The 14011-nt window shown below is 44.3% G+C and overlaps 1 protein-coding gene and 3 long non-coding RNA genes across 5 annotated transcripts; 2 read left to right on the top strand and 2 right to left on the bottom strand.

The window, feature by feature from the left end:
• Positions 1 to 270: 270 nt before the first annotated feature.
• LOC136188310 (uncharacterized) lies at positions 271 to 1254 on the bottom strand. The gene is made up of 3 exons (XR_010670196.1): positions 928 to 1254; positions 562 to 702; positions 271 to 516 (listed from the first exon to the last, which is right to left on the bottom strand). It is a non-coding gene; the product is annotated as an uncharacterized lncRNA (long non-coding RNA).
• Positions 1255 to 7094: 5840 nt separating this feature from the next.
• LOC136188311 (uncharacterized) lies at positions 7095 to 7541 on the top strand. The gene is made up of 2 exons (XR_010670197.1): positions 7095 to 7181; positions 7240 to 7541. It is a non-coding gene; the product is annotated as an uncharacterized lncRNA (long non-coding RNA).
• Positions 7542 to 10116: 2575 nt separating this feature from the next.
• LOC136188312 (uncharacterized) lies at positions 10117 to 11051 on the bottom strand. The gene is made up of 5 exons (XR_010670198.1): positions 10637 to 11051; positions 10529 to 10579; positions 10357 to 10471; positions 10246 to 10308; positions 10117 to 10194 (listed from the first exon to the last, which is right to left on the bottom strand). It is a non-coding gene; the product is annotated as an uncharacterized lncRNA (long non-coding RNA).
• A 1200-nt stretch (positions 11052 to 12251) lies between these two features.
• On the top strand, positions 12252 to 13649 carry LOC136188041 (uncharacterized). Of its 2 annotated transcripts, none has more exons than XR_010670091.1 (6): positions 12252 to 12344; positions 12394 to 12676; positions 12785 to 12993; positions 13045 to 13259; positions 13310 to 13363; positions 13421 to 13649. XR_010670091.1 is itself a non-coding variant. In XM_065975766.1 (6 exons), the coding sequence occupies exons 1-5, from the start codon at positions 12342 to 12344 to the stop codon at positions 13345 to 13347; spliced, it is 747 nt and encodes a 248-aa protein (XP_065831838.1). In that variant the 5' UTR covers positions 12252 to 12341; the 3' UTR covers positions 13348 to 13363; positions 13421 to 13649. The 2 variants fall into 2 exon arrangements, 1 of the variants encoding a protein (XP_065831838.1); XM_065975766.1 differs by having other exon boundaries at positions 12785 to 13033; positions 13086 to 13259.
• Positions 13650 to 14011: the final 362 nt, after the last annotated feature.

The following is a 14011-nucleotide window of genomic DNA, read 5'->3' as shown; positions in this document are numbered from 1 at the left end:
TATGAAGATAATGCAATTTTTATTATTTTGAAGCGTCTTTGATGTCAGGTATTTTCTTTTAGAACGCACGCATAATCTGTTTTATTGCTTCCAATTCTTTGTCTCAGATCTTTTTAGTGCATTTTACGCTCCTAACCCTAGTCCAATTAGGAAAAGAGTCCCTAACGTTCCAAACGCTAATGATACTTTTAAAGCCGTTTTTGGTAATTCTAATGAATGCAGTAACTTTAATTAAAGATAAAAAAGAATAATTAAGAATACCAGTTTTTTCTTTTATTGCACGAGTTGTTAGGTTCTTGTCATATTTTTGTTCTCTGAGTTTAGGAGGCCCGCTGATTACTTTGGTGTTTTCGATTTGAATTGGGATCTTCACGTTGTAATCAAAATCCGAAAGACTGCACTTCCAGCCGTCTCCGTGATAGCCATGATCACAAGAGCATTTATAGCTGCCTTGCGTGTTTATACAGCTTGCATGTAAGTCGCATCGGTTCAAACTCATAATGCACTCGTCAATATCTTTAGCACAATCATATAAAAAATACATGGTGCTGTACTACGTACCATCGCAGTAATCTAAGCCGTCACCCGTGTATCCTTCTTGGCAATAACACTCGTGGCTAAACACCTTATCAATACAGTACGCTGCAGAATGACATGGACGCTTTTTCAAAACTTGATAGGCAACGCTGCACGAGTCATCGTCTAAAATAGACGCACATTTTAGTACAAGTAGTAAATTCACTTTCTGCAAATTTAACCTATTTATAGCTAAATCAGAAGTATCAAACGTTTACAATGTACATTTAATATTAGAGGTTGACTTCAATTTGACATCGTTTTTCTTTAGCTACAATTTGTTAGTTTTTAGTATCCAGATGTACGCAGAAAATTTAATAAAGAGTAAACTATTTCTCTTTCTGTACTAACCGACTGGTAATAGTTGCACTTCAGCATTCAATTTCTCTCTAAACATAGGTTGCGTCTCACGGTGCCATACACATCCATACCATCCTGCAATAGTAGTTGACAATTTTTTAATAGTAAGTTTAGACGCGGAAGGAGTTGAGACAACATGTACGTCATCGGGCAAGTTTGCTCTTTGTCTCTTGTTTTTTAATCCTTGCAAATTTCTATAAAATTCCCAAACTGGATAGATTAGCGGGAAAAAGCTGCCTTTGCAAAAAACTTAAAGCGTTGAAAGTCGGAGCCAATGCGTATAACCGAAGCCTTGGATCCCACGCCATGGTACACTTTTTGCTTTCTAAAACTTGCGTTTGCTAAAAGATTCAAAAACCAATTACTGGTCGCACCGTCCAACAAGTGACACTAGTCTTTTGCGCCGTACCAGGTCTGCTAAAGCATATAAACCCCAAGTGCGCGTTATAACGCTATATCACCAAACCTTTGGATTGCAACATAAAAGAACCACTTTGCTTGAAGTACAGTGCACGCCACCATAAATTTCCAATTTTCAAAGTCCCCTACCCCTTTACAAAAAAGCCCTGCTAAGGTAACCAAAGCGCCATTAAATTGTTTAGGAGGTAATATAAATGTGATTGTGAAACTCTTTCGCCTAAAAAGAAGAATTTGTGCTATTAGCCAATCACGGATCAGTGTTCGTTCACATGATCTTCGCGCAATTTGGTAAAATGGGTCAAGTGATTGTTACGTCACAGTCATACTATCGTGGTAAAAGAAAATATTTCTTTGTTGCTAGCCGTGCGCGCGTTAGGGTAGCATCGCTCTAATCATTCGAGACGAAATATTTTCACAAAAAAGCATTTCTTCGTCAATGTCTATCAATGAGATTTTAAAATTGCCTTTCAGTTACCTCCTAAAATTTTGAAATAAAAAATTTATAGTGCCGTTATCGAGAAAAACGCACGAAAAGGAGCGTAGGTACGGTCGTTTTTGAGAAAACCAGAAAATTTCCGAAACATTTCATTCAATGAAAAGTTTAGAAATTTTCTCCAGTATATCCGCAGTCTTAAGCGATTTTTACCGGACACGCAATTAGTCAGCAAAACGCGGGTTTGGGCGTGGCATCGCGAAAGCAATTTTTTCTCTAAACCTGCGGCTTCAGTAGACCCGAAAGAACAAACGCTGTTAGGAGAAACAATCTCCTAAACTCATAGTAGCGCGAAAAGTGCCGCCGATGGCGAGACCTTCATTTCGCGACGAAAAACGCGCGCTAGTTGCTAAGTGGAAATTTATGGTGGCGTGCACTGTATTTTCGTGAAACGCGTCGGCGGATTATTTTATAAGGCAAACGAACCTTAAGAAAGCATCTGTACTGGCGATTGAAATCCTGTGGCAAGTAGGCAATTTTAAAAACTGCGGAGACATGGTAGCCTTTTTCTTTGTAAAACGTAACATCTCCGGAACTGTAATACACCATACTGGTTTTAGGATGAAGATAGAAGAATCGCTCTGGATAAAGTTCTTTGCGTATATGTGGCGTCATAATTTTAATCCAGAAAGAGCACGCCACTTTTTTAAACCGATTTTGAATTGAAAACTTGGACTTTTCTAAAGTAACTTTCATTTTTGACAACTCGTAGGGCCACTCTAAACAGCATTATTAATTAACCAAAGGAATGAAAGAAGGAAATTTACGCGAAGACCACTTCTCTTTTGACCAGCACTCGTGCAGGAGAAGAAAAACCAACGCAATGACCACTTTCATTTCCTACACTATTGCGTCACAATGGCACCGTATTGCAACACGAGGACTATTTCAGAACCGCCTTGGCCTACACTGTACCTCCTCCATTCAATGTCAGTACAGTCGTCAAGCGGTGTCATTCAGTCAGACTGCAAGTATTGATACTACACCAAAGACAAGAACTGAGGGTTTTCACTGTGACGTAAGCGTTTCACATAAATTTGCATGTGATCTTTAGTCGACGTGCACTGTATTGACCAAGATGGCAAATTTTAAGTTAATTGCTGTGTTCTTCGGAAAGACGACTAAAAGTTGTACAATCCTAAAAAAGCTCAAAGATGCGACAAGAAGATATCCTCCCTAAACCTTATCTTCCTCACTTCTTGATTCGACACTCGAGGAGATACTCGACGAAGCGTTTCGGATGGCGAAAGAGCACCGTAGTTGCAAACCAGAAACGCAAGACTTACCGCACTTGACCCATTAGCTATAGGCATGCAATCCGCGTATGGCCTCGTTAGAAGGCTGTACAGTAGGAGAGCAAAAATTCGTCAAGAGCCTGGCCAATTTCTCTTGCGTCTCCTTCTGCGAGAATTCGATCGTTGTAGAATATTGGATTGCCATGTTCCGCGCTCACCTTGACAGTGAGGAGAACGACTGGGTACAGTAGTCGTGGGTTCTAGCTCAACTGAACTGTATTAATATATATATACAGGTGACTACAAGACATGCTCATGTGAGACATATACTTCCGGATAACATGTCCGGGAATGACATCTATTTTAGAGTCCATCACATCCCGATCAATTCTGTCCATATCGATTATGTGGACGGACTTCTCTTTCACTTCTAGTGGTCAAGGCAGCTTGCGGAGCAACTGGAACAGGTTGTGCAGCTGGAACAGGTTGAACGGCCTGTGCGGGCTCATCGGCCTCCGCCACAGGTTCAGGAACAGCTTGACCTGGTAGCTCAGGTTCATCCGGCAATCCTACAGAGATATCTTCGTCGTCGCTATCTGCTTCCGGACTCTCAGATGCGATAACCAATTTTCCACGATTGCGACGAATAGTGCCAGGTAGCTATGTAGTAACTTCTGGGAAAGGGTGCTCGTTTGATAACTCTGCCATGTTCCTGGCGATCCACGATGAAAACGGCATCTCCTTCCTTGAGAGGACGTACACCACCTGCCGGAATATATGCACCGCCTTCCGGAATGTATACACCGCCTGCCAGCGGAGTACGTACACCACTTGCCGGAATATATACATCGCGTGCCGGCGGAGTACATACTCCACTTGCCGGAATATATACATCGCATGCCGGCGGAGTACGTACATCACTTGCCGGAATATATTTACCGCCTGCCGGCGGAGTATACGTGCACCACTTGCCGGAATATATACATCGCCTGCCGGCTGAGTATACGTACACCGCTTCCCGGAATATATACAACGCCTGCCGGCGGAGTACGTACACCACTTGCCGGAATATATACATCGCGTGCCGGCGGAGTACATACTCCACTTGCCGGAATATATACATCGCATGTCGGCGGAGTACGTACATCACTTGCCGGAATATATAGATCGCCTGCCGGAATATATACACCTCTTGCCGGAATTAATACACCGCCAGCCGGCGGAGTACGTACACAACTCTCCGGAATATATACACCGCCTGCCGGCGGAGTACGTACACCACTTGTCGGAATATATACGTCGTTGGCCGGCGGAGTATACGTACACCACTTACCGGAATATATACATAGCCTGCCGGCTGAGTATACATACACAACTTGCCGAAATATTTACGCCGCCTGCCGGCGGAGTATACGTAGACGACTTGCTGGAATATATACATCGCCTGCCGGCGGAGTACGTACACCACTTGCCGGAATATATACGTCGCCGGCCGGCGGAGTATACGTACACCACTTACCGGAATATACATCGCCCTCCGGCGGAGTACGTACACCACTTGCCGGAATATATACACCGCCTGCCGGCGGAGTACGTACACCTCTTGCCGGAATATATACACCGCCTGCCGGCGGAGTACTTACACCACTTGCCGGAATATATGCACCGCCTGCCGGAATGTATACACCGCCAGCCGGCGGAGTACGTACACTGCCTTCCGGAGTATATACACCGTTTTAGCCGTTGTAGTCGTTGTAGCCGTGCCGGCTGAGTACGTACACGCCTGCCGGTATCTATACACCGCCTGCCGGCGGAGTACGTACACGCCTGCAGGAATATATACACCGCTTGCCGGAATATATACACCGCCCTCTGGCAGAGTACTTACACGCCTGCCGGTATATATACACCGCCTTCCGGCGGAGTACCTACGCTGCTTTCCGGAATATATACACCGCTTTCCGGAATATATACACCGCCTGCCGGTGGAGTACGTAAACGCCTGCCGGAATATATACATCGCCTGCCGGCGGAGTACGTACACCGCTTGCCGGATTATATTCATCGCCTGCCGGCGGAGTACGTACACCACTTGCCGGAATATATACATCGCCCTCCGGCGGAGTACGTACACCACTTGCCGGAATATATAGGGCCGAAAACGGTGACCCGAAAAAGGCGATTTACGGCGCGAATAAAGCGTTTTTTCTTTCAGAAACGAAAAAAATGCTTAGAAACCCTTATTTCCAATTGATCTGTGCTATTTTCCGTGTTATAAATGCGCTGAGAAACCGAAACAACAGTTTTTATTGTCACGCTCTGACGTCACAATCAAAAGTATCCAGTCACATGTACAGTATATGGGTGGGTATGTACGCGTGTACGGGTAACAGGAAATATGACCCGTACACTTCCCGTACACATGCATAGGTCCTCCTCAAATACAGAGCACATTATCAAATACAGTGCAGTGCGTGCCAGCATAAATGGCCAAACGGGACTTTTAGTAGCGCGCGAGGAATTCAGAGCGTAGTTTACATTTGGCGTAGTTTTGACGTTTGATCGTCACATCAAGGATTTCCAATGAAGTCTAGCATTTCTATTTACGTCTATTTTGTAAGAAAACGGTTTTGATTTCACCGCAGACAACGTTTCTATACGTTTTGCTAAGACACAGAAAAGTTCGTTTTTTTCCAGTTTCAAACAACATATGACGGCTTTCATAAACTTATCTGTCACTTTATACCATTTTCTAAAACTTCATTATCTTTGATTTTCAATACAGTAATTCGGTGGAAAGAAACGGATGTCACGTGACGTAAATAGAAATGCATTTTTTTCCGTTAGGGATCAAGTTAGAAAGAAACTCACTCTATAAATGGCTTCTCACGTGCATTGTTTAGAAATTTATTATCGGCGAATTTGAAAATGTTCTTTCCTTTACAAAATTTGCCATTTCAGAAACTTTTTATTAGCGCGCGCTAAACTTGCAAAAAATTTAAATCTTTGGGAGTGTACGTCCCACAAAAATCAAACTGACATCCCTGTTTAAAATAGGCATTAGAGTGATTTTCGTTGACACACAGTGACACTGTATGTCTTGCAGCGAGTGATCTACAGTGATCTTAGCGCACATTTTGTGGCCATTTATGCTGGCACGCACTGTACTGTACGTCAGAAAAGCGCCTAATTAGGAAAACACAGCAATCATGCAAGTACTGTATTTACAGTATGCAGGTAGGACTGAGCTGTACTAGTAGTAGCTAACGGCTGTAATGACAACGTGAATATGTGACAGCATAAAAACTATGACGTCACACTATGTTATGCACTCGCGTACGGTAAGCGGTGGGAGGCTCTGCATGATGGCAACACGGTGAACACCGGGCCATCATTCTCTAGTATGGATAGTTACGCGTAGCGGAGACGACGTGTCTATATATACGCTACGGGACGTTTTCCCACCCAGTGCAATTGAACTATTAGATCAGAGTGAATTGGATAATGGAGCCGACCACCAGAGTTGTACGGGTGGAGCCCGTATAACGGCGGAGGGAGGCTCTCTCAAACGTGATCTTAGGGCCGGAAGTGTCTGTCTGTCTGTCTGTCTGTCTGTATGTATGTCTGTTCGTCACGCTCGGTATTGTGACGTAACATAAAACCCGTTTTTTCGTACAGCGCATGCGCGACATAGGGCTCGAAACGGTGACCCGAAAAAGGCGATTTACGACGCGAATAAAGCGTTTTTTCTTTCATAAACGGAAAAAATGCTTAGAAACCCTTATTTCCAATTGATCTGTGCTATTTTCCGTGTTATAAATGCCCTGAGAAACCGAAACGACAGTTTTGATTGTCACGCTCTGACGTCACAATCAAAAGTATCCACTCATGCCGTACAGTGCGTGGGTATGTACGCGTGTACGGGTAACAGGAAATATGACCCGTACACATGCATAGGTCCCCCTCAAATACGGGCAGGGCGGACTTTCAAACGCGCATGCTCCGTTGCTAGGGGTACTTCGCGGATTGTAGCGTTCTATAACGTCGCCGATTCACCCTTTTCGCGTTCGAATTGAGAATTTCTGAGAGTCGGAAAGGTGATGGGACTTCATTTTGGGAGCTTCTGGTTCATCGATTCCGCGTTTCGTTTAGCAGACGAAAAGTTGGAATCGCCACCCAAACTCTCGTAGCTGCGGAAAGTTCTAGGGACGCATTTTGAACTACTGAAAGAGCCATTCATATAATTTCGTTTCCTAGGCAGAGTAAGAATGAAGAACAAATTGCTTTGGTGTAAGGGGCCCCTTTCTCGACTCTATTAGCGGCTTTTAGAAAAGCCGGGCTTTCAGATGTGAGGTAAGCCTATTATTTAATGCTTGCAAAGGTGACTTGATTACAAGCGAGGAGACGCAGATGTACCTAAATAGCCTTCAATAAAATCATTTTCAATTTTGCGCAAAGGTGACCCAATACTTACTGTGGCCAGCTCCTCAGAAAATAATTAAGAGAAGGAGTAGCTGTGGTCAGATGCCGCCTGTGCTCTTCGCTCTTCCCTTATGCGATCCTTCTGTCTCGCCGAAACGAATTCAGGCCTCAAGGCAGACGGAGGCAGGTCTTTCAGTCGCGCAGACAAATTCTGTCTAAATTCAGCGGTCGTGTACCACTCCGCTTGCTCTTCTGCAGCGTCTTCTTCTTCATCGTTGTCTTGCTCGCCGCCTGGCTGTTCTTCCTCTTCATCTGCTTCTGCAGAGATGCTCTTATTGAATGCTTTTGCAAGTCTCTTTATACAATCTAGTATGTAAGGCTGGCAGTAGCGGCACCCGTTTTCATGCAAGCACGCATCATGAAATGAGTGCCCACAGCTGAGCAAAACAACGGTGTCGTCATCCTGGGTACAGTCTTTGAAATCGCAGAGGAAGTCTTGGGAGGGAATTTCGCCTGCAGCTCCTCGAATTTTGTCACTAGGTACTCTGCAGATTTTCCGGCCAGAATAGTGACGCTTTGCTTGTTCGTTTTTTTTAGGCGGATCAGTTAGAAAATTTGATGAAAATTCGTGATCAAAACCGTTCGCACTGATGACTTGAGCGAATTCAATAATCTGCTCTGCTGATGACCACGACGGGCACTGCATTCGCAGCAGCGAATGAAATGTCTCGACTTTTTTCTCAGAGAATACATTCATATAGGAAGAGAACGTCGTCTTCCACTCAGGTATAACTGCCTCCCGGTAAATGTTATCGCTAATTACACCTAACATCGCTTTGTTGTAATTGTGTCGCTGTTGCACAATGAACATAATAGCCAGATGTAGAGTTGCATTCTGCCACAATGAGTAGCGACATCCTCGGTGTATTGTGCTGTAGTAGTAGAACACAAGAGGCAGAAGCTCGTCCAGTAATTGTCTCATTGCTAGAAACTCCGTATCTTTGCAAACGCCGAAGATTCCGAGAACGTCGTCTCTCACGGTAAGCCAACCTCCGAAGAGGCAAGCAATTAGCGTTGCCATTCGGTGGAATCTTGGTTTTCGTGGTAACATTTTCCTTCTCCCAAATAGATGTTTGTACAAATCTAAAGTTGAGTGTAATGTTAGGCTTAGATTCTGAGCAAAAAGTTTGCTAACCTGAGAAGATGGGGTAGTGAAGGGAAAAAAGATTTTCCATTGCATTAAGGAAAATGTGAAATGGTCCCAACATAGGGAGGAGGGAAACAATAGGTGATCTTTCATCTTTGCACTAAAATTTGCAGTGTTAAGCCGTATTATCTCAATTGTTTTGTACATTACCTGAGCAATAAGTTTTTTTAGAAAATAAAATGTTGGATAATCTCCAGCGGCAGGCAAAATGCATTGGCTCAGGTACCTAAAAGATTTTTTATTTGTAACCAGTGTTGCTTGTCTATAGTCTTACATTTTTAAGGCTGGATACAATTCAAGAACATTTTCAATAACGTCTTTATAATTTCTCAAGGACTTGAGCTGTTGCTCCTGTTCGCTTAGAAGGCAGCAGCTTTTTAAGCTGTCAAGATCCTTTTGGTTTGGAGTTACGTAGCATCTACAGCGGTGATTTTAAAATGAGTAAATTGAGCTAAATAACTAGAATAAAATGAACCTCTGATTTTCCAAAGACTTGTATATGTTGTCTGTATCAAGTTGTCTAAACGACGATGGTAAATCCGCCAACCAAGTTGAAGCTAGAACTGCGGAGAAGCGCTCAGAGAAGAAATTAGTAAGATGGCTGATTGCTATTCCTCCTCTGCAGGACGTGTCTTCCGGATAGAAATGGATTGAAGCGCTTTGAAGAGGAAGACTTTCCAAGGTAGAATGAACATCAATTATTGCTGTTGCAAAGTGGAGCGCTTTTGATGTCTCTGCAGATGTTGGACGTGGAATTGTATGAACGCTGTGAAAGTCGTCCACAATCAGCACTGCCAAATGCCCGTCTTTTCCAGCTTCGTCCAGCCGATCGTTTACCTAGAAAAGGTGCCCTTGGGCATATAATTTTATTTCAGAAAGTTTAGAAACGAATACCAGCGGCCTGTTGGCGCTTGATAGTTTTCTTCGATGAATAGTTGTTGGATGGTCACATATTCCCAGGCGTCTTCCGCACTCTAAAGCCGCTTCAGAACAGCCAGACAGCGACAAATGAAGACCGACATCACTAGCAAATGTTGTATTTTGCTGAGGAAGGTAGTTTGCATGGTTAAATATAGGTGAGTCACTAATTTACGTACTTGATTTCTAAGGTAGGCTAATCGATGAAGTTCTCCGACCACTCGACTGCGCCGAAGGCCTGTTCTTCTTTCTGAGTCTACAGTGGCGGAGTAATGGCTTTTTATCGATTTTTCAATAATATTGAACAGCCCTGGTGAATTCGTCTCGCAAAAAGACTCCATTTCGTCAGCATTATAGAGCTTTCCGCGCTCAGGAACGTGCAGTCGATACGCTTCTTGAAAAGACTTTATCAGTTCCGGAAACGATTCTAAAATTTATTCAAATGTATTTGAAAAACGCAGAAGAGCTAGCTAGCTAAACAACCCCTTTTTTTAATTTTTCGTTTTCTATCTTTAGGGTCGACGCTTCATTGCTGGCTGCCGTAAGCTGGCTTGTCAGACGATCTGAATTTTCCAACTGCTCCAAGTGAGTGCAGGCAATAAAACAGAATTTACCGTTTTCTGCTTCAGCCATTTCCAGATTGCTTGTAAGGTTTGTTACGTCGTGTTTCAGCGTCGCTAAATCAAGGCTATCTCGCGATGTTACAAATTAAGGTATATCTGCACCGAGATAAGACTTGGCAGCCGCGGCCTCTTCCTGGAATGCGTCTCTCTCAAACATTAGCTGCTGCAATTGGACAGACGCCGCGAAAAGTTGCTCCTGCATGGTTTCGAGCAAGTTCTACTAGTGAGAACGATAGAATTCCTAAATGTACATATATATACGAGTAAATATGACTTCAGATTCTCTCTGGGTTCCTGCCCCCGGTTCTTCGGCTTCAGGTAAATTCTATATAGACAAACTTTATAGTCGGCGCATATTATACTGCCGCTATATGACGCGAACTTCAGCCTGAGACTCAATCGCCGAGCGTTTCGCAGGCGGGCGATACAAGGGATGGGCGGTGACTTGTTCCATAGAATCGATGGTCTCTAAATGGCTTCGACAGAGGAACGCGGCGGGCTGACCAACGATGTCGTCGAGAACGGCGAAGAGGCGCTCGGGACAAGCGCGTAGGGAACCACGGCACCTAGCAGAATCGAAAAGAACGCAGCATTTATTGGATGTACCTTTAGCGATCCTGTAGTGCTCTAGGCAAAGAGCGACGTCGTCTACGAATCCGCATTCGCGACTTCTTCGTCCCGAAAAGGACGTGGTCCTCCCAAAGCACAGGCGACGAGCACGAGTGCCAGGAAGGTCGGAGTAAAAGCATGGGAGATCAGTTTGCATAGCGTAAGACAGCTGAGAGCGAGTCAATCGAGCAGGCGTCTGCGCGGATCAAGGTCAGCTGAAATGCATTTTATCGACCGTTAGAGCCGTTTTTTTGAATGTATCGAGGCTCCGATCGCTACGCGTAAGCGCAAAGCGTACATAAATGTAGCAGACTTCGTTATCTCTACTATCTGAGAATGGCATGCAGCCCAACTTCCGACGCGTAGTACTCAATTGACGTCCTCTCGAAAAAAAAACGCGTGGATCTCATATGAAAGAAAATTTATTGAAGTCTGGATATGCGAAAGTATGAGCTTATCCGGTTCGAATTGACCTTATCCGAGGCCATTTTCTGTGGGTGGGTCTTAATAGAATACACACAGTCGCGCTATTGGCCCATTGGCCATTGTTAGCAGAGCATGCGCGTTTGAAAGTCCGCCCTGCCCTCAAATACAGAATACAGAGCACATTATCAAATACACTACGTCAGAAAAGCGCCTAATTAGGAAAACATTGCAATCATGCAAGTATTTACAGTATGTACGTAGGAGTGAGCTGTAGTAGCTAACGGCTGTAAGGACCACGTGAATATGTGACAACATAAAAATTATGACGTCACACTATGGTATGCACTCTCGTACGGTAAGCGGTGGGAGGCTCTGCATGATGGCAACACGGTGAACACCGGGCCATCATTCTCTAGTTAATTGTAATTTTTTGTACTGTGGTATTTGAATCGTCACGCCCTTTCGTCATAGCGCGCTACAAGCCGCAAATATTCGTCTGTGTACAATGACGTCACAAGCATGTGACCGCCGCCATTTTAAGTCCAATTCGATAGGCGGAAAATAGCTCTCCTGCCTCGAATCTTTAGTTTCGCTTCTTCGACAGTAACTCGAAAGCTTCTGTAGATGTAGCTAGACTAGGTTATCGAGCGCTTAAAGCGCAACTTAGCTCTTAGGAGGCTAAACGAAGGTGGGCGTTCCTCTTATTCTCGCGTAATTAGCCCTTTCTCACCCAAAACCGAAGCTATGGTTTTTTTCATCTAGTAGTGTTATGACGTAATAAATTCGCTACGTTTTCGCTTGAGATGCGAAAATGAATTTTTTGCTCATTGATTTTTCGGAAAAAAGAACAAAAAATTGTGCTGTTGGCCTAATTTTAAACGGAGGATTTATTTGTAAAAATAACAACTAGCTCAGAAAGAGATTTAGAGACTCTTTCTAAGAACGCTCGGACTTCGTTGCGTGGGCGACGTGACAAAGTGTCCCGTATTGTAGACAGACGGATTCCTTCTTCTCTTTCTTCTTCTATCGTTTGTGCGACTCCCTCTCGACTTATGGTAGACAACTATTCTTCAAACTGCTCGACTGCATGACGCTATCCTCTAGGCTAGCGCTCGTGGCGACGACAGTCAGTCTTACGCATACGTGAAGAACCTGAACGTCGACAGCTTGTGCTGCACGATCTGCTTGGCCGTGCGGTCATTCGTTCTGCAAGAGCTGCGTCAAATCGTGGCTGAAGCGAACTCCCACTTGTCCCGAAGGCCGCTATCGAATGCAAAAAATCAGCTGCAGCGAGTCGTCGCTTTGAAAAAGATGATCAACGCGCTCGAGATCTACTGTCCCAAGCGACACGACGGCTGCAAGGCAATAGTCAAGCAAGACGCTCTCGGTAAAAAATAATTAATTAATTAAGTCTCTTTAAATTCCTTTTTTGACGTTGCATAGTTTTAGAAAAAGGGGGTTCCAAATGACGCTAATTTCTTGTTTATTGCTGTAGAGAGTCATTTGCTGCAGTGTGACTATTCTAAGGTTCCCTGTCCTACATGCGGCCAGTCGACGAAACGAGAAGTGATTGAAGGCCACTTGCACAAGCAAGCTAAGGAGATCTCCCAAAGGGAGGCAGAACGCGAGGAGGCTAAAGAAAAGATTATAGAACTGGAAGACAGCTTGGCCTCCATGAAGAGCGAACTCGACGACGCCATTGAGGTATTTGATTTCAGTTATTCATACGGAACCAACCGACGAGGCGTCTATCAGCAAAGTGTCAAAATTTACTTCTCAACATTTGAACACCACAGGTTGTCCAGGGAACGTCAACACGTTGAAATTGTTCAGTTGTATTCATCGATCATTTGTGTGCTGGAAGAGTGTGGATACACTGATGCTAGCTGCAACCGCCTATGCCACTCGTTGGTTTACCGTCGACCAAAATATGACGTTACTAGATTGGATGGAATCCCTATTGGAAGCTGGTATAGCTTTTTGCATGCTTTGATCTTAAAACTGATTTTCCTTTTCTTAGAAGCAAAGCAAGAAAGCAAGATTTATGTAATCAAATGAAGTCCCTTGAAAACAAGTAGGTCTTATTCCTTCCTGAATAGGCTAGAAGAACTGATAAACTATTTCTGCCTAGCTTTCCGACTTCATCAGCACATCTGCTTCTCTAATCAATGGCTACTACTGTGGCTCTACCAAGTCATTGAACAGTCCAGAAAATCAGTCAGATGAAGAAGCAAGAGACGAGATATGAACTGGTTTTATTTTCTTTTTCATTTGCGTTAGCTGTAGTTATTAGTAGGTAGTTAGATTAGGGGTCCTGGCGTATGCTTGCAAATCTTTTATTTAATATACCCGGAAATAAACCGGAAGTAAAAAAATCGTGCACAGCCTTCTTTACATTCGCTGTCCACCTGCACGAGCTCCGTGTTACGGAAACCCGTGCAGGCTTCAGAGTGGGGGTCACTCCATACTCCCCTCGATCGGAGTTAGAGCCCGTTTATTCTCTTGGCTCGGACGCCTGGCAGTCTCGGATGTGAGCACTGGCAGCCTGATTCCAGGGGGACTACTTTTTTGCCCACCGCAGTCCTGGAGGGGGAGGGGTCGACTGCATAACCCCCAACAGCAGGTCAGCCAATTTAACCTCGTGGCAACAGAGTTGGGCCGGTTTTGTTTAGTCACCCCGGGGCCCAGGGGTGAACGAAGACATCGGAGAGCTCTTCATCAC

The sequence above is a fragment of the Oscarella lobularis genome, chromosome 6 (genome assembly GCF_947507565.1).
Source record: "Oscarella lobularis chromosome 6, ooOscLobu1.1, whole genome shotgun sequence".
NCBI lineage: Eukaryota > Metazoa > Porifera > Homoscleromorpha > Homosclerophorida > Oscarellidae > Oscarella > Oscarella lobularis.
The sequence above is the reverse complement of the archived record's forward strand: the minus strand, read 5'-3'. Positions and strand labels throughout refer to the sequence as shown.

Bases quoted from the DNA above. Each gene is read 5' to 3' on its own strand.
- LOC136188041 (XM_065975766.1), top strand. The intron at 12,677-12,784 runs GTAAAAAATAAT...TTATTGCTGTAG, and splicing joins AGTCAAGCAAGACGCTCTCG to AGAGTCATTTGCTGCAGTGT. The intron at 13,034-13,085 runs GCGTCTATCAGC...TGAACACCACAG, and splicing joins ATACGGAACCAACCGACGAG to GTTGTCCAGGGAACGTCAAC.